The sequence below is a fragment of the Eumetopias jubatus genome, unplaced genomic scaffold, assembly GCF_037043125.1.
Source record: "Eumetopias jubatus isolate StellerSeaLion01/CBP00866 unplaced genomic scaffold, mEumJub1_p1.0 scaffold_1, whole genome shotgun sequence".
NCBI classification, from domain to species: Eukaryota; Metazoa; Chordata; class Mammalia; order Carnivora; family Otariidae; genus Eumetopias; species Eumetopias jubatus.
In genome coordinates, this window is record NW_028274807.1 from 163,827,224 (window position 1) to 163,846,977 (window position 19,754).

Consider the following 19,754-nt stretch of genomic DNA (forward strand, 5'->3'; position numbering starts at 1 on the left):
TATTTGACAGAGAGAGACAGCGAGAACAGGAACGTAAGCAGTGGGAGTGGGAGAGGGGGAAGCAGGCTTCCCATGGAGCCCGGAGCCCAATGCGGGACTCGATCCCAGGACTCTGGGATCATGACCTGAGCCGAAGGCAGATGCATAACGACTGAGCCACCCAGGCGCCCCTGGTGTTAATTTTTCAGTTTGAGAAGAAAGACTAACATTTGGAGGTTATAAATAACTATTGAAAAAAACTTTCTGGTGTTTGAACATTTCTATTTACCCAGAGTATTTGAATTGTACATGCAGTTTATTTTCTTTTGGGGTTTCTTATTTTCTCCAGTTTGATGTTCCTTTTTGGGGTGCCTAAGAAAACTGTAGGTTTGACTCTAGGAAAATACATGGCTGTTCTAATTGGTGGTAAGTTTGGTGAGATCTGTTAGGACTTTTATTCCTTGGTTTGGAAAAAAAAATTGTTAGAACCGATAGGGTAACTGCATTTCTCTAATGATCTGAAAAAGTTCCTGTGGTTAACTTGCTTTGGTGGGCATTCGAAAGCATGTCAATGCTTTTGGTTCCCTTGGAAGAAGTAAAATACTTTTAAGAACTATCAGATTGTAATTCAGGACATCAGTTCTCTTTCTCTTTCCTGTGATCAATAATAATTTGTATTCTTTCCCATGGTAAAGTTTCTACTTTGAGTTATTTGGTTGACTTTTTCATGGTTTCTTCCTCTTTAGGCTAGTGAGTATCTTTCCCATAGCTTCGCAGCTGCACAACTAATTTATTTTCCTTTTCAATAGATGTTTCCAATGCTGATGTATACAGAATATTCTAGAGATATTTAGAGATGAATTTTTGTCCAGTATCTTCACTTTATAGAAGGGAAAACTGATCACCATCAGATAATCCAAATAGCTATATTGTTTTTTGGGGGGCTTGGGAGGGGAGTAGTTTGCAGAGAAATGGGGCTTTTGCTGGAAGGTGGACATAGGGTCAAGGGATATTTTCTTAAAGTGGGAAAAATTGTAGTGTGCTTGTATGCTGTTGGGAATAATCCAATAGAAAGGGAGAAATGGATTAGAGAGAAGAGAGAATTGCTTATAGTTGATTTGCTTGAATAGGCATGTTAAGTAGAGCAGTTGATCATGGTAGGAATACCAGCACTTCATCCTTACTAGCAGTAGGGAGTGCTGATTGTATGGACTCAGATGCCAGTAGATAAGTAGATGTGGTAGTAGTATGTGCAAATACATACTTATTTTTTCAGTGACACCGGAAGGTAAGCCATTAGGGGGAGTAAGGATAGGAGCGGGTATGTTAGATTTGAAGAGAGTTAAGAAGTATGAAATCGTCCTCTGTGGAAATGGGGGGAGTGAATGTACGAGAGTTACAGAATCTTCTCCCTTTCCCACTCCCCCTGCTTGTGTTCCCTCTCTCGCTCTCTCAAAGTAAAAAGATTTTATTTGGGAAAGAGAGATTGAGAGAACGAGTGGGAGGAGGGGCAGATGGAGAAGCAGACTCCCAGCTGAGCAGGGAGCCGGATGGGGGACTTGATCCCAGGATGCTGGGATCATGACCTGAGCCGAAGGCAGTTGGTTAACCGACTGAGCCATCCAGGTGCCCATATAATTATATTTTAAAATAATGTTTTGAACATTTAGAATGTTCTACACTCCATTGAAAATACTGTTCCCGTTTGAACATTTTTTTTTTTTTTTAAGATCTATTCATTTGAGAGAGAGTGAGCACAAAGGGGAGGGGCAGAGGGAGAAGCAGACCCATCGCTGAATGCAGAGCCCTGTGTGGGGCTTGATCCCAGGACCCCAAGATCATGACCTGAGCCAAAGTCAGAGACGCTCAATGGACTGAACCACCCAGGCTCCCCTGCCTGAACATTGTTTTTTTGTTTTTTAAAGGTTTTATTTATTTATTTGAGTTGGAGGGGGCAGAGGGAGAGGGAAAAGTACTCCCTGCTAAGCAGGGAGCCTGAGGTGGAGCTTGATGCCAGGACCCTGGGATCATGACCTGAGCGGAAGGCACCTGTGTAATCGACTGAGCTACCCAGGCCCCCATGCCTGAACATTCTTGAAGACTGACTTCTATAGTTCACTGAATATATAAATACTAGGTTTAGATTAAAAAGAGAATTGAATTGCCTGAGTTGAATTTTATCTGGTTAAGGTATTAGTGAGAAGTGAAATAGAATAAAAATTATGGAAATATAATTGGTATGTGGTAGGCCAAAAACCTACTCTTTTTTTAAGATTTTTTATTTATTTGAGAGAGAGAGAGAACACAAGCAGGGATAGCTGCAGAGGGAGAGGGAGAAGAAGGCTCCCCGCTGAGCAGAGAGCCCAGTGGGGGGCTCGATCCCAGGACCCCGGATCATGACCTGAGCTGAAGGCAGATGCTTAACTGACTGAACCACCCAGGCACCCCAAAAACTTAAAATTCTTAATTGGCTTGTAACTTCTTGGTTATCATATTTAGGTGTTTTTAATACACTTGTGTGGTTTCTTATGGTTGGGTTAAGGGCAGGTAGAAATGCTGGAGAGGGAGTAAGGGTAATCTATAGGAAAGGGCGAGAGCTCTGTGTTTTAATTTTTTTCTTTTATTCTTCCTATTGTTATTACTAGATACCATTAGGGAACAATTATTCTAGGAACTGTGAAAAATATGTTCTGTGTATTATTATATTTAATTTTCACAACTCTAGGAATTAGGTCTCATTGTCATTTTATCAATGAGAAAACTTAAGACTTGCCATCTAAGACTTTACCGGAAGATACACAGCTAGTAAGTATCTTTAAGTAACTGGCTCACTCTAAAGTCCAGGATCTTAACCATGTGCTAAATTGTCTCTTTGTTAACAAGACAGTCTTACCCAGGATTTAAAAAAAAACAGATATCCCTTTGAATGTCCATTAGCCCTGGAGACTCTGTTTTCTAACATAAACTCACATGACCCCTTTTTGGAGAATTACTATTTAACGCTGTATTCTTTTTTTTTTTTTAAGATTTTATTTATTTATTTGACAGAGAAAGACACAGCGAGAGAGGGAACACAAGCAGGGGGAGTGGGAGAGGGAGAAGCAGGCTTCCCGCCGAGCAGGAAGCCCGATGTGTGGGGCTCGATCCTAGGACCCTGGGATTATGACCTTAGCTGAAGGCAGACGCTTAACAACTGAGCCACCCAGCCACCCCAATTTTTAATGATCTTAATAGGAATTGTCTTCAGTTGCTTCATTTGTTCTGTTCCTTATTCCTCTACTGTTCGAGGATGTCAGGAATTTTGACAGTCTTTTCTGTGCTAGGTTGTCAGAAAGAAGCCCCTTGTAAAACTAAGTATGAGGTAGCTGACATCGCTCAAAGCATTCATTGCTGTATGTGATGAAAATGAAAGACAGCTTGAAGTATATGATATTTAAGTTTCTTGTGGATATGTTTGGGGAGAGAGTGAGGATTGCCACAGGAGGAAACTTAAAAGAATTTCTTAGTTTGAAAGAAATGAACATACAGAAGAGAAACTTTCTTTTCCCCTTTTGGCTGCCCTCACACCAAAGTATTTGGGAGACACTGACTCCCTCAGAATTTTCCTCACATGTCACATGATGTTTTTCCAGGGTTTTCAGGGTATCTTCCCTAATATTTCAGGACTCTTGCCATTGTGCATTCTTAGACTCTTTGGGAACGTTTCCGTGGACTCTTTCTGGGAACCCTGAAAGTGCTTTCAACCTGTATCAGTGAAGGTTGACTGGGTGATCAAATGTTCCCTCTTTCAGCTTCAATGGCAAGGATTTACCTTCTTCCCTTTACTGATTATTAACTATTCACTTTCAATAATAGATACCTGATTTATACTTTATAGCATTTATTTATGTATCTTTATTTAAAAAGTATTTGGGGATTATAGGCTTCTTAGGAAAGCTGGATGTCTTTACTTTCCTTACCTTCATCTTGATGTAGTAATTACCCATGGGAGTAAAGAGTAATCTTTTTGGGAGTTGGTGGGAGTATCTATAGACAGATGTTACAGATTAACTGTACTTTTTCGTCAGGGTATTCTCCCTCCTTTTTTCATCTATTAAAATGATTTTTCTATTTTCCATGCTCTGTTTCCATGGTCATACATCTGTAACAGGCGCGCGCGCACGCACACACATACACACACACACACACACACACACCCACCCACCCAGGACATGGGGCTTAAGGCCTGACCCATATAGAAGGAGTTCTAGAACATTCTTAATACACTGTGATTCCTAATACAGGTTTGCTTTTAAAACAAGTACCCCCTACATGTGCTGAATAGCCTCATACACATCTTCCCCTCTCTCCATTTTTCTTTTCTGGAGGGACCAGGATATGTTTTCAGAATAAAGGGGGCAGGGTGTCTAATTTTTAGATAATAGGTAGCATCAAAGAAGAAAGTATTTTGAGGGTTAAGAGCTTTCTTACTAGTTCATGAGTTAAGTCAGAAAGCTGAAATAAAGGATTCCGTTTTCTATCAGCTGCCTTCTTAGACCAGATTTTGGGATGCGGATCAAAACATGCAGGTGATTTTATAAGACCACAAGTAGAACCGAGGCAGAATGAACCAAGGTTGTTCTTGTGGATGCCTTTCAGGAATGGTAAAAGAAGAGGGGAGAGGCAGGAAGACAAGGTAAAAACTACCAATGCAAACCTTGGATTTGATTTGTAGGTTCCTGAAAATGTTAAAAACAAAAAACAAAAAAACAGCCCTAATGTTGGATATTGTCTCAATTTATTCCTCCATCTGCATTATATGCATAGGATTTGTAAGTTTCAAACATTTTTACTATTTTCCTTATGTATAGCCATAACTAATATAAACTCTTTGTGGATGCTAAATGACAAGTAGTCCACATTCTGCATGTCTATTCGTATATCTTCATTCACTCCTAAATTCATGGCAGTGTTATTTAAACCTACCTTGTTTTTCTAGATTTTTCCATAGATACCCTCTATTAGGCTAAGGGATTTCCCTTATCTTCTTGTTTGTTGAGAGTGTCATAGACGTTTGAATTTTAGTTGAGTGCTTTTACTGCATCTATTGTTATGATCATGTGGTTTTCTTATTTAGTCTGAAAGTGTGAATTACATTCATTGCTTTTTTTTTAGTGTTCAGTCAGCTTTAGATTGCTGGGGCTAATATTTTGTTAGAGGTTTTTGCGTATATGTTCACTTGGAGTATTGATCTGTAGTTTTTTTGTAATGTCTTTGTCTTGTTTTAGTATTAATGTTGGCCTCATGAAATGAAATGTTCCTTCCTCTTTTCTGCAAGAGATTGTGTAGAATTATTATTTCTTCCTGAAATAGTTGGTAGAATTAGCCAGTAAAACCATCTGGGTCTGGAGTTTCCCTTTTTTGAGGAGTTTCCCACTACAAATTCACTTTGTTTAGATACAGTTACTCGGGTATCTGTTTCTCCTTGTATAGTTCTTGTAGTTCGTGTCAACTTTGAAGGAATTGGTTCATTTCATCTAAGCTGTCAAACTTATGGTCATAGAGGGGTTTGTTGTATTTATTATCCTTTTAATAGCTGTTGTGTCAGTGTTAATGTCCTCTCTCTTTCATTGCTCTTAGTGGTAATTTGTCTTTCCTATTTCTTGGTTAGCCTGGCCAGAAGTAGAAGTTCATCTTTTCAAAGAACCAGCTTTTGCTTTCATTGGTTTTTCTCCATTGTGTTTCTGTTCTCACATTCATTGATTTCTGCTCTAGTTTTTTTATTTTTTAAAAGATTTTATTTATTTGACAGAGAGAGACACAGCGAGAGAGGGAACACAAGCAGGGAGAGGGAGAGGGAGAAGCAGGCTTCCGGCAGAGCAGGGAGCCCATGTGGGGCTCGATCCCAGGACCGTGGGATCATGACCTGAGCCGTTTTTAAGTACTCTCTACACCAGGCATGGGACTTGAACTCATAACCCTCAGATCAAGAGTTGCATGCTCCACTGACTGAGCCAGCCAAGTGCCCCTATTTCTGCTCTAATTTTTATTATTTTTTCCTTCTGTTTGATTTAATTTGCTCTTCAAAGTTTCTTTCTTTCTTTCTTTCTTTTTTTTTTTTTTAAAGATTTATTTATTCATTCGAGACACAGAGATAGAGAGAGAACATGAGCAGGGGGAGAAGCAGAGGGAAGGGGAGAAGCAGGCTTTCCGCTGAGCAGGGAGCCCAATGTGGGGCTTGATCCCAGGACCCTGGGATCATGACCTGAGCCGAAGGCAGAGGCTTAACTATCTGAGCTACCCAGGCACCCCTATCTTCAAAGTTTCTTAAGGTAGATGCTTAAGTTATTGATTTTAGGTCTTTTCTAATATATGCATTTAAAACTATAAATTTTTCTCTGAGCATATTTTAGCTGCATCCCACAGTTTTGATGTTTCATTTTCACTTACTTGAAATACTTTTAAATTTTTTTCTGAGGTGCCTGGGTGGCTCAGTTGGTTAAGCCTCTGACTTGATTTTAGCTCAGGTCATGATCTTAGGTCATGAGATTGAACCCCATGTTGGGCTCCGTGCTGGGTGTGGAAGCCGCTTAAGATTCTCTCTTTCCCTCTACTTCTGCCCCTCCTCAGTGTGCTCACTTGAGCATGCTCTCCCTCAAAAAAAAAAAAAAAAATTTTTTTTTTCTAGACTTTTTACCCATGGGTTATTTAGAAGTATATTGTTTAATATCCAAATATTTGGGGCAATTTTCCCAGATCTTTGCTATTGGTTTTATTTATTTATTTATTTATTTATTTATTTATTTATTTATTTATTTATTTATTAAAGAAATTTATTCATCCATTCATTCATTTGACAGAGAGAGTGAGAGAGCACAAGCAGGGGGAACAGTAGAGGGAGAGGGAGAAGCAGGCCTCCCGCCAAGCAGGGAGCCCGATGTGGGGCTCGATCCCAGGACCCTGAGATCATGACCTGAGCCGAAGGCAGACGCCCAACCATCTGAGCCACCCAGGCGCCCCTTTGCTATTGATTTTAATATAATTTCATTGTGGTCTGAGACTATACTTTGTACCACTTTTAAAAAACGATTTTTAAGGGGCACCTGGGTGGCTCAGTCAGTTAAGCATCTGCCTTTAGCTTGGGGTCCTCCCTCTCCCTCTGCCCCTTCCCCCGCTCGTGTTCTCTCTCTCTCTCTCTCTCTCTCAAATAAAATCTTAAAAATTTTTTGTTTTTTTGTTTTATGGCTCAGAATATAGTATATCTTTGAATGTTGCAAGTACACTTGAAAAGAATGTGTATTCAGCAGTTACTGGGTGAAGTGTTCTGTAAATGTCATTTAAGTTAGGTGGTAGTGGGGCGCCCGGCTGGCTCAGATGGTTAAGCGTCTGCCTTCAGCTCGGGTCGTGATCCCAGGGTCCTGGAATCAGGCCCCGCATCGGGCTCTCTGCTCGGTGGGGAGCCTGCTTCTCCCTCTCCCTCTGGTGTTCCCTCCACTTGTGCTCTCTGGCTCTATTGCTCTGTCAAATAAATAAATAAATCTTAAAAAAAAAAAGTTAGGTGGTAGTACTATTGAGTTCTCCTTCCTGATTTTTTTTTTTTATTAAAGATTTTATTTATTTGAGAGAGAGAATGAGAGAGAGAGAGCACGAATGGGAAGAGGGTCAGAGGGAGAAGCAGACTCCCTGCTGAGCAGGGAGTCCGATGTGGGACTCGATCCCGGGACTCCAGGATCATGACCTGAGCCGAAGGCAGTCGCTTAACCAACTGAGCCACCCAGGCGCCCTCCTTCCTGATTTTTGCCTACTTGTTTTAACAGTTACTGAGTTGAAAGTCTTTAAAGATTTTACTTTTTTTAAATTTACTTATTTGAGAGAGAAAGTGAGAGAGCATAAGCAGTGGGGTGGGGTAGCAGCAGAGGGAGAGGGAGAAGCAGGCTTCTTGCTGAGCAGGGAGCCCGATGTGGGGCTTGATCCCAAGACCCTGGGATTATGACCTGATCCAAAGGTAGACACTTAACCGGCTGAGCCACCCAGGTGTCCCTATTTGTTGCATTTCTTTTTTCTTCTTTTGCCTTCTGTAGTGTGAACTGAACTTTTTATTAGTATTCTTACATCCTCCCTATTGACTTATTTTTACTTATTTAAAGTGGTTTTTGGGGTTCCTGAGTGGCTCAGTCAGTTAAGCATCTGTTTCTTGATTTTGGCTCAGGTCATGATCTCACGGTCATGGGATCCAGCCCCATGTTGGGCTCTGTGCTCAGTGGGGAGTCTGCTTCAGGATTCTCTTCCTTTCCCTCTGTCCCTCCCCCTATTCACACACACTCTCTCACTCAAATAAATAAATAAATCTATAAAAAATGGCTTTTAGTGGTTGCCTTTGGATTTACAGTATTCATTTAAAAATAACCTGAGTAGGGGCACCTGGGTGGCTCAGTCGTTTAGCGTCTGCCTTCGCCTCAGGTCATGATCCCAGGGTCCTGGGATTGAGCCCCGCATCGGGCTCCCCGCTCTGCCGGAAGCCTGCTTCTCCCTCTCCCACTCCCCCTGCTTATGTTCCCTCTCTCACTGTGTCTCTCTCTGTCAAATAAATAAATAAAATCTTAAAAAAAAAATAACCCGAGTATACCTTAAAATGATACCACTTTACATGTAGTGCATATATCTTAATAGTGTATGTTCCTAAATCTTCCTTTCACTGTAACTGTTGTTAAATATTTCGCTACGTATGCTATAAATACCCAGTACATTGTTCACTACTTTAAACAATTTTATTTTAGAGCAATTAAAAATATGAAAAAGAAAAGATTTTATTTTACCTTCATTTATTCATTTTTTGGTGTAAATCCAAGCTTCTTACCTTATCATATTCCTTCTGCCCAAAGAACTTCCTTTAATATTTCTTATAGGGTGGATGTGCTGGCAATGAATTCTCTGTTTTTGTCTGGGAGCATCTTTATATCTTCTTCACTTATGAAGGATATTTTCACTTGATATAGAATACTGGTTGGGCAGTTTTTTTTCAGTATTTTGAAGTTGTCACTCCACTGTCGTCTTGCAAAACTTCTGACTGCAAGTTTATTGTAATCCTTATTTTTATTCCCCTGTGTGTAATGTTTTTCTTCTCTGGCTACCTTCACGATTTTCTCTTTGCCTTTCAGCAATTTAAATATGATATGCTCCGGTGTGTGTATTTTGGGGGGGGGGAGGATATATTTATCTTGTTTGTTTTTTGGAGTTTCTTAAGTCTGTAATTAGGTGTCTTGTCACTAATTTTGGTAGGTTCTTGGGCATTCTGATTTTTTCTCCATTCTTTCTCGGCATTCTAAGTATGTGTATGTTACATTGTTTGATAATTTCCCACATTTTTCATATGTTCTTTCCTGTTTTATTTTCCTACTATATTTTCTTTACGTTTCAGTTTGGGTGTTTCTCTTAGCTTCTTTTCAAGTTCATGGATTCTTTTTTCAGCTGTTTGAAGTCTACTAATAATCTTTTGTTATTTGTTTCTGTGTTTTTATTTCTAGAATTTCCATTTGATTCTTACGATTTCCATCTCTGTGAATTTACCTTTCTGATCTTGCATGTTGTCTACCTTTTCCATTACAGTCTTTAACATATTAAACGTGTTTTAAATTACCTGATAGTTCCAAAATCTATGTCATATCTGAGTCTAGTTCTGATGATTGCTTTGTTTTTTCAAACTGTTTTTGGCATACTTCATGATATTTTTGAATGCTGGGCATGTTGTATAGGATAGGAAATACTGAAGTAAATATTTTACATGCTTAGAGAAGACTGCAGATTTCCTTCTGCTAGTCCTTTAAGGTAGAATTTGTGTTAATTTGTTAGAGGTTGGGCTGTGTTTGAAGTTTATTATTGCTATGGTTACCAGAGTTGATACTTACTTGTTTTTGCCATGGGAACCCAGAGACTTGACATTTTCCTAGTGTCCCTTGTCTAGGAGTGTCCGTTATCTCCTTGCTTGGCTTTGGCTTTACCTTTGTGCTGTTTCTCAGAGTCTGTCTCTTGCAGCTATATTCCACTGTTACTGTTAGAGCTTGTTAGCATGGTAATGGAGGGTAAGGGGAGTTCTGTGATGGTCTATTAAGCCTCAGATTTAGGCAGGTACTAGAACGTGGGTCTTGGAGGTTGGGCCTTCACAAAACTTTACCTGCCACTTCTTTGGGTAGAGCTTCTCCTTGTTCTTTCTACCCAACTGCAGTATCTAGGTTAATTTTTTAAGCCCTTAAATTAGCCATGTTTTTTTTTTATTTTTAAAGAATTTTTTATTTATTTGAGAGAGAGAGAAAGAGCACGAGCCCGGGGTAGGAGCAGAGGGAGAGAGAGGAGAAGCAGATTCCCTGCTGAGCAGGAAGCCCTATGCGGGACTTGATCCCAGGACCCTGAGATCATGACCTGAGCCACCCAGTTGCTCTCAAGGTTTATTTCATTTTATTATTCTATTCTATTTTATTTTATTTTTATTTCATTATTTTGACTTATTTTAATTTAATTTACTTTTTAAAAAGATTTTATTTATTTATTTGACAGAGAGAGACACAGGGAGAGAGGGAACACAAGCAGGGGGAGTCGGAGAGGGAGAAGCAGTCTTCCCACCGAGCAGGGAGCCCAATGTGGGGCTTGATCCCAGGACCCTGGGATCATGACCTGAGCCGAAGGCAGACGCTTAACGACTCAGCCACCCAGGGGCCCCAAGGTTTTTTTTTTTTTTTAAAGATATTTTAAAAAACTCATTTATTTTATTGAGAGAGAGAAGGGTGGGGTGGGGGTGAAGGAGGAGGGAGCAAGAGAGAGAGAATCTGAAACAGACTCCACACTGGGCATGGAGCCTAAGTCGGGGCTCCATCTCACGACTGGCAAGATCATGTCCTGAACTGAAACCAAGTGTTGGATGCTTAACCAACTGAGCCTCCCAGTGCCCCTGGCCAAGGTTTTTAGAGCTCTCTCACCCCTGCGTTAAGGTCGTTAATTTAGAGAGATAGTGAGATTGAGTGCCAGTATTCTCCGTCTCTTTCTTTTCCTCCAGCTCTAGTGGGATTCTGCCAGTGTTCTCAGGGTACAGGCCTTGATGAATTTTTCTTTGTAGATTAAGCCTTTTGTTCCAGAGGGAGATAGGGGAACAATGTCTGGGCTGATTGGCATTGCCTGTTCTACTCTTCAAGCTCCATAGGGGTGAGTGAGGGCAAGGATGAGGAACTTTTTCTGCATTGTCTCAGATCCCCCCCGCATTAGAAATTCTTTTGAGGTTCCTGGAGAAAAAGCCTGGGGTGGGAACTCTCTTAGCATTTTAGTCCCCAAGGGCTTTACACTCTCATGTTAGCCCATATTCAGTCTGTTTTTTTTTTTTAAGATTTTATTTATTTATTTGAGAGAGCATGAGAGGGGGAGGGTCAGAGGGAGAAGCACACTCCCCGCTGAGCGGAGAGTCCGATGTGGGACTCGAACCCGGGACTCCAGGATCATGACCTGAGCCGAAGGCAGTCGCTTAACCAAATGAGCCACCCAGATGTCCCAGCCCACATTCAGTCTTAAGCAGTTTGTCAAAATTTGTGGTTTAAATCCTCCTAACTTCGGTGGAGTTCTTCCATACTCTTAGGACAATATTTCCTTTAGTCAGAGAGAAAGCTTTCCCTCCAGGGTTTTAGGTGTTGCTCCATCCCTGTTATATTTTTTAAAGTGTATGTATTTAAGTATGTATGTTTTTTTAAGTATAGTTGACATACAGTGTTACGTTAGTTTCAGGTGTACAGCTTAGTGATTTGACAAGTTTATGTATTATGCTACATTCACCACAAATGTAACTACCATCTGTCCCATTACATCGCTATTACAATGTCATTGACTGTATCCTTATGCTGTGCCTTTTATTTCCATGCCTCATCCCATAACTGGAAGCCTGTATTTCCCTCTCTCCTTCACCCATTTTGCCAACCTCCTATCCCTGCTGTATTGCCTAAAGGTTGGATGAGGCAAAAATGGGGGTTGGAGAGGGGAGTGTGGTTGTTTCCTTTCTCTGAATGTTAGGAATCCACATTGTGGTCAGAGAATAACTTGTGAGACTTACCTTAGGGCTCAGCATATGATCACTTTTAGTAAATGATCTCTCAGTGCTTGATACAGTATTTCTTCTGCAGTTATTGGGTAGTGTAGGTCTGGTTAATCATGCTATTCAAATTTCTATTTTTATTTTTCTTCCCTCTTTCTGGGTCATTTGTTCTGTCAGCTACTGGTATTAAAAGTTTCCCCATTATGATTATATGGATATTTTTTACTACTTAAAATTCTGCCAACTTTCACTTTATATATTTGAAGGCTCTGTTATTATATGCATAGAAATTTTGTTATATCTTACTGATGAGTTATACATTGAATCCTAAGAATTATACACCTATAAATGCTTTTTGCATTAGAGTCTACTTTAAGTCCTTTTTTTTTAAGATTTTATTCATTTATCTGACAGAGAGAGACACAGCGAGAGAAGGAACACAAGCAGGGGGAGTGGGAGAGGGAGAAGCAGGCTCCCCGCTGAGCAGGGACTCCATCCCAGGACCCTGGGATCATGACCTGAGCCAAAGGCAGACGCCTGTCGACTCAACCACCCAGGCGCCCCTACTTTGAGTACTATTAATATGGCTAGAGAGGCTTTCCTTTTCTGTATGACCTTTCCATACTTTTCATTTTTTTTTTTTTAAGATTTTATTTATTTATTTGACAGATAGAGAGTACAAGTAGGCAGAGAGGTAGGCAGAGGGAGAGGGAGAAGCAGGCTCTTCACTGAGCAGGAAGCCCGTTATAGGGCTTGATCCCAGGACCCTGGGATCATGACCTGAGCTAAAGGCAGACGCTTAACCAACTGAGCCACCCAGGTGCCCCTCCATACTTTTCATTTTTAACTGTTTTCTATCTTTGTATCTTAGGTGTGATTCTTATGAACAACATAATAGTTGAATTTTGTTCTTTATTAGTGTAATTATTTTTGTCTTTTGATCTGATTACGTTAGTGTAATTATTGGAATATTTGGGTTTACACTTGACCTCTTACATTTTGCTTTTTATATGTTCTGCTTGTTCTGTGATCTTTCCCTCTTTTTTTGTATTCATTTGGGCATTTTAATTCTATATTTTCTTTCTATTTAATGTATCAGTTAAATACTATTTTACTATTTTTTAAATGTTTACCGTAGAGATTGAAACATGTATTTTCTTCCTTTTTAAAAAATGTTTATTTTTTCAATACATAATAATAGTCATAAGGCACAGAATTCAAAAGGTACAAAAGATTATGTGATAGGAAGTCCTTTCTCACATTTACCTACCAGCCACCAGGAAATGTGTATCCACCAGTACAGTCATGTAGCCTCTTTTTTTTTTTTTTTTAAGATTTATTTATTTGAGAGAGCATGCGCATGTATGCGTGCACACAAGCAGGGGGACAGGAAGAAGCAGGCTCCCTAAGAAGCAGGGAGCCCAATGCAGGACTTGAGCCCAGGACTCTGGGATCATGACCTAAGCCCAAGGCAGATGCTTAACCAACTGAGCCACCCAGGCTCCCCCATCTAGCCTCTTTCCTTACTCCCAAAACTGTTTATTGGTCTTCTAGCTGGGTTTCTAAGCTTCTGTATCTTGGTCCATATCTTCTTTCTTATTTATTTGTCTTCTCAGCCTTCAAAGCTCAGCTAAAGCTTCTTTCCCTTTCATGAAGCTTTCCCGAACAAATTTAATCTTAACTGATCTTCTAATGGTAATTGCAGTTTTCCTCACACATTTTAGCTTTAATGATATTCTTTTGTGCTATTTTCCTTAAGTTTCAAGTATGTAAATCTTACTTTCTGTCCCAGATTGTGAGTTCCTTGAGGGCAGGATAATATGCTTGCTTGCTTTTTTTTTTTTTTTTTAAGGTCCCTTTTCCCTTTATTTTTTTTTATTTTATTTTTTAAAGATTTTTTAAATTTTTATTTATTTGACAGAGAGAGACACAGCGAGAGAGGGAACACAAGTAGGGGGAGTGAGAGAGGGAGAAGCAGGCTTCCCGCTGAGCAGGGAACCTGATGGCGGGGCTCGATCCCAGGACCCTGGGATCATGACCTGAGCCGAAGGTAGACGCTTAATGACTGAGCCACCCAGGCGCCCCAGGATAATATGCTTTCATTTGGTCTGTGTAATGCTGAGCACATAGCAGATGCACCCCAAATACTTGTCTAATTAAATTGCCTCTCTGGTAATGGCTGTCAGAAGATCATTTCTCCACAAAAATTTCAGTTTTCGTGCTTCCTGATTCTCAATTGTTCATGGTAGATACAGTGTTTAGAGTTTGTTTTGAATGCAAAATTGCAGATAAAGAATTGCAAGCTACTTGAAAAAATATTTGCTTATAAAATTGTTATGTACTTGTCTTGCATTTCATGTTACTTTAAGATTAGAATTAATAGACATTCCTAATTCAGTATCATAGTGTAAAAATATTCATTGCTATTTAATGACATGCGTACTTCCTTAAGTACTAACAAGTGAACACTCTTTTTTCCAAAATGTCTTCTTTGTTGATTATAGTTTTTCTTGATTATATTTTTGAAAAATTAGAAAATACTGAAAATACTAGAAAAAACTATCCTACTCCTACCAGTGAGAGATAAATGTTAACATTTGTTATATATAAACTCAGTTTTTTCTATGTAAATATAGTTAACTTCTCCCCTCTAAGTTTTTCAATTTGTAATTCTTAATGTTTGCTTTTCAGCTTGTCCTAAAAGGATTCCTGTACACCTTGGAAGTGCTTGAGGAAGAGTGATAAAGGCAAGTATACAACTCTCTATGGTTAGTGAAATAACTTGGTTCATAGCCAAACCAAAAAGCTTTGGTCACTGTATCAAAAAAAAGATAATTTATTAATTTGAATGGTTTTCCAGAGCACCCTCCTAAATATTTACCAGACTTTTAAAACAACTTTTAAATTTATCCCTGATATTAATTTGTAGTGGCTTGTTTCTTGAATGTGAAGTAATGTCGTAATACGTCTTTGGTGAAACTGTTGTAGAAAAATTGTTAAAAATTCTGAGAATTGAACAAAGTTCTCTGAAATGCCTGCTCTGTAAATAGCTACCTTTTCCTTTTCTTTTCCCTCCTTTGTAGTCCTTCCCCTTGTCCCTTTTCCCCATACCCTTTTGCTCCCTATTCTCTGTCTACCTTTTCTAGTTTACTTATAAGAACTTTACTTTTCAGAGAAGCTGAGTGAATAAAAGAGAAGCCAACGTTTCTTTCTTACAAAAGCACACTTAACTTTCTGGTTGAACTTCTTTGTGTTAAACCAGGTATCTCAATATTATTATTTGGAGAGTTTTATAAACTGAGCAGCTGTATACTCATTTGAATTTGCTGTCTTAAAGAAGAAAATAAGGGAGTCCTAAAAAACTTTGACATTACGAATTCCTTTAGTGTTTGCATTCTTACTGTCAGCAATTTTATAATTACTACATCATCATTGTCTTTGGTATTTTGGGCACAGTATTTCACCTTCCTTAATATTTGGCATATATTGAAAGGTAACCTTAAAGATTTTCTGTTGGCCTACAGAAAATTTTAGCAAGCTTCAAAATTTTGGCCATATTTCTTGTTTGTGTTGATATCACAGCAATAATGCAGGTGATAGCTACAAGTGTATATACTAATACATTGTAGAGGTAGTTCAGCAGGTTGTTTTTCAAAATTCTTATCTTACAACTTGATATTTAAAGCTTAATTTAGGTTTCTTTAGGGTTCCATGCAAGTAAGCCTCTACTAGTTAGTACAGTTAAGGAATGTCTTGCCTTTACAAATGTTAGAATTCATTACTGTTCTAGTGTATAACCTTTGCAGCTGTATAGATGGCCTGTGTAAGCTTTGGCTTGACACCCTATTTCTAGGTTTTCCTAGGAATGCTGGCATTTTTTGTTTGTAATCATTTCCAGTTATTTGAAAATAAAAATGATGTACAAATGCTATTGAAATCTCAAATGAAGTTACTGACATTTAAAATGTACTATGTTTTCCTTTTTTTTTTTTTTAATAAGAAGCAGATGCCCGCTTGATTAGTTTATAACACTGCCCAAAGAAACAAGTTTACAGATAGTATCTTTATACGAGACAAGTAGGTCATTTGGCTTTCCAGCTAACCTTGATACCATTCCTTTAATCATGGTATCTTTTACTCTCATGGAAAACTTATTTTATATTTTTTGTTTCCAAAAACAAAAAAGTCAGTTGTATTATTTAGCTAATACAATACAAATAAGGAAAAGAGTAAATTACTTCCTTATTGTCAGTCTGCTGCTTTCACATCCTCACATCTTCTTAGGGTCTAAATTGCCTAGTACAATAAGAGATTAGTTACTGGATTATCTTGGTTACATAACTCTTACTCTCTGAGGCGCTTAATGCTTTGCAGAGTGGAAATAATTCAATAACTATTAGTCTCCTCTACAAACTCATGAGGGAAGGTGAGTATAATTAAATACATGTACTATTGGCAACATTTTTGCCCTCAAGGAGCCCCAGAAAACTCCAGTAAAGGTCAAGATAGTCATTAACCTAATAAGGATTAAGGGATTCTTTCTTGGCTCCCCCAATGGGACGAGGAAAAAACAAAAGCAGTGCACAATTAGGACAAGGGTAAGAAGCCCCATTTCAGTGTGGCCACAAAGAATTTGAGCAGAAGGCAGTGAAATTTCCCATTCCCATGAGTAGTTTGGGAGCAAAGAATTTTGTGGTATTTAGAAAGTAGGAAGGTACTGGTGAGAGATAAATGTCCTTAAGTCTGTCACAACATTTATGCCCCTGAGTCACAAAGAGGTCAGGAGGTGGGGAAATAGGCATGAAAAAATATGGACAGCAGAGCCACAATGACAGTACCATATATATACATGGTAAGGTCTTTTGAGAGTAATTACCATGAGGAAGACCCTAGCAGGTTTGTATGCCAATCCCTCTGAACTCCAGCAGCCTTGAGTTCACAGTGAACTCTTTTACATCCAGCTAATTTATGATGGCTACTTGGTGGCAAGGAGTCTCCATATCCCCACAGCATGAGGGGCCTCATTGGTAGTGACTTAGGCTGTTCAAAGTACGTGGTAGTGTAGGGAGTTTTAAAGCTTGTTGAACAAAAGGTTGAGGGAAAATAGGGGAATAACTTCCCACACCATATTTTGTCCTCTCTAGCAGGTTCTGTGCATTAATACAAATTTATATATTTGCAAAAACTCAGTAAAAAAATACTACCTGTTTCTTTCCATTAAGAAAAATCTCATTCCTACCATCTTCCCCTCCTCTTTTTTTTGCATGTAATTTCCATAACCATAGCAGTTATGTTGACTTTACATCTCTTAGTTTCAGCTTCCTTTTAATTTCCTGAGTTTAATATTGGTGTGTGGTTGCATTTTGACCTTTCTTTTTTTCTACCCTTCCTTCATACCCAGTTACTGTGTTACTTCTTTGTTTTTGAATTTGTGTGGATATGTGGAAAACTTCTGTCAGCGATGACACTATTCAGAGAAAGGGATTTCTTTGAATCTCTTTTCTTTTTTTGCAGGGTAGGATAGGGTGGATACTGATTCCAACTATCCAACACTTGTCCATTTGAGATGTAAACTATCTTGCCTGCTGTTCCCCACCTCTGGAATGACTCAATCTCTTTTCTTGATAGCTGGTACTGAGCAAAGCTCTAGTCTCTCTGAAGATATAGTCTGTGTGGATCATTTGCTCTTATGGTGCCAGACGGTCATTTGTGCTTCAGAGAATTCAGCTTACAAGATTTTTATTTCCTTTTTCTTCTCAATAGAGCAAGCCTATCACCCCTGTTTACCAGTGAACTTGACAAATATGAATGGTAACAAGAAATTCCTCTTTTTCATTAAAATCCATACACAGTTGGATTGGGATATCCACTTCTCACTGTTCTTTGATTTTACTTTGCTGAGTTCCAGCATATGGACATTTAACTGTGGTTATGAGTGAGAGGAATTAAATTGCCTCAGCTACACTGTACATATTGAATGGTCTGTTCCCTCTTGATTTCCCAAGTAATGGCTATTCTGTCAACTGTTATTATGGTTTCCATTCCAAGATGACTCCTCTAGTATCCAGTTCTTCATATATTGAAACTTGTAGGGATTTTTTTTTTTTTTAAACATTGCTGTTTTCATTTGCTATGTACTTGTTTCTGAGCTTTTTCTCCTATTGTAGAAAATAATCATTACCCACTATCTAGAAAACTGTCTTTTAATCTTCTGATTAAAGATTGCTTAATGATAGTGCCTATTTGTTTGGCTAGAGGCATGTTTTTCTTTAACACTGGAGATTTTGCATGGATTTATAATAAGAGGCTCTTTTCTTTCTTTCTTTTTTTTTTTTAACATTAGATAGGCATGAAGCCTCCGTCTCACAGCTGCATGTGTAGTTACTGTTGAAGCAAATGCCTACCTAATTTGACAGTCTTGGTGTGTTTAAGTTTTTGAGTTTGCAAATAAGCGTATTAAGTCTACTGATGGAGCCTTTGGGCAGTGAACAGTTATATGAGGACCCTGATCCTGGAGGCAAATCCCAAGATGCAGAGGCCAGAAAGCAGACAGAATCAGAACAAAAGTTGTCTAAAATGACCCACAATGCTTTGGAGAACATTAATGTGATTGGCCAAGGCTTGAAGCATCTCTTCCAGCACCAGCGCAGGAGGTCATCAGTGTCTCCACACGATGTGCAACAAATTCAGGCAGATCCAGAACCTGAAATGGATCTGGAAAGCCAGAACGCATGTGCTGAGATTGATGGTGTCCCCACCCACCCCACAGCTCTGAATCGTGTCCTGCAGCAGATCCGAGTGCCACCCAAGATGAAGAGGGGGACAAGCTTACATAGTAGGCGGGGCAAACCAGAGGCCCCGAAAGGAAGTCCCCAAATCAACAGGAAATCTGGCCAGGAGATGGCAACTGTTATGCAGTCGGGCCGACCCAGGTCTTCATCCACAACTGATGCTCCATCCAGCTCTGCTATGATGGAAATAGCTTGTGCTGCTGCTGCTGCATGTCTGCCAGGGGATGAGGCAACTGCAGAGCGGGTAAGTCTGCTAGATTTCCTTTTTCTGCTAACTTACTGTTCTTTGAGCTAGTATTCTCCACATTTACCTTTGGTAACTAAAAAGAGGTACCTCAGCAAGTACCTCAAAGTTGTGGTAAAAAATAGTTTTGTTTTCATTGAATAAATGGGATGAATAATATTTATTCTAGCAATTGAATGGATGCTTATAATTCCTGTTTGCTTCCTAACATATTGCTGTATTTTATTTTACCCTTTTGCTAAAACCTTCAGTATCCTTCATGTGTTTTTTATGTGTTAAAAGGCTCAGTTTTATGGTAGAGTAGCAAAGATGCTTCGTTTGTTCTTGTTTTGGTTTTGCACATGAATTGACTTTCTTACATTAATGAAGGCAAGAAAGTTCTAGAATCTGAGTTTTTCTGTGCTTAGCATGAGTATATACTAAATTGCTTATAATTTTCATATACACTGTAACACATCATTGGCATTCAATGTACATTTGCATTCTCTAGTAGAGCATATGCATTCTTATAATTTACTTTTTTTTTTTAAGATTTTAAAAATTTTTTGAGAGAGCACGAGTGCATGAATAGGGGGAGGGGCAGAGGGAGAGGAATAGAGACAAGCGGACTCTGCACTGAGCGCGGAGTCTGATGCGGGGCTTTATCTCATGACCCTGAGATCAGTACCTGAGCTGAGACCAAGAGTCAGATGCT

The 19,754-nt window shown here is 39.2% G+C and overlaps 1 protein-coding gene across 3 annotated transcripts in view; it reads left to right on the top strand.

Moving 5' to 3' along the window:
* The window catches only part of TMCC1 (transmembrane and coiled-coil domain family 1), a 251,367-nt gene that overhangs the window by 45,260 nt on the left and 186,353 nt on the right, over nucleotides 1-19,754 (top strand). For 2 of the 3 annotated variants that reach the window (XM_028101616.2, XM_088027176.1), the window contains exons 2-3: nucleotides 14,717-14,772; nucleotides 18,795-19,060. In XM_028101616.2, coding sequence (XP_027957417.1) covers nucleotides 18,836-19,060 — 225 coding nt within the window. In that variant the 5' untranslated portion in view covers nucleotides 14,717-14,772; nucleotides 18,795-18,835. Of the gene's footprint in view, nucleotides 1-14,716; nucleotides 14,773-18,372; nucleotides 19,061-19,754 lie in introns of those variants that run through there. The other variant, XM_028101613.2, reaches the window with a different exon arrangement.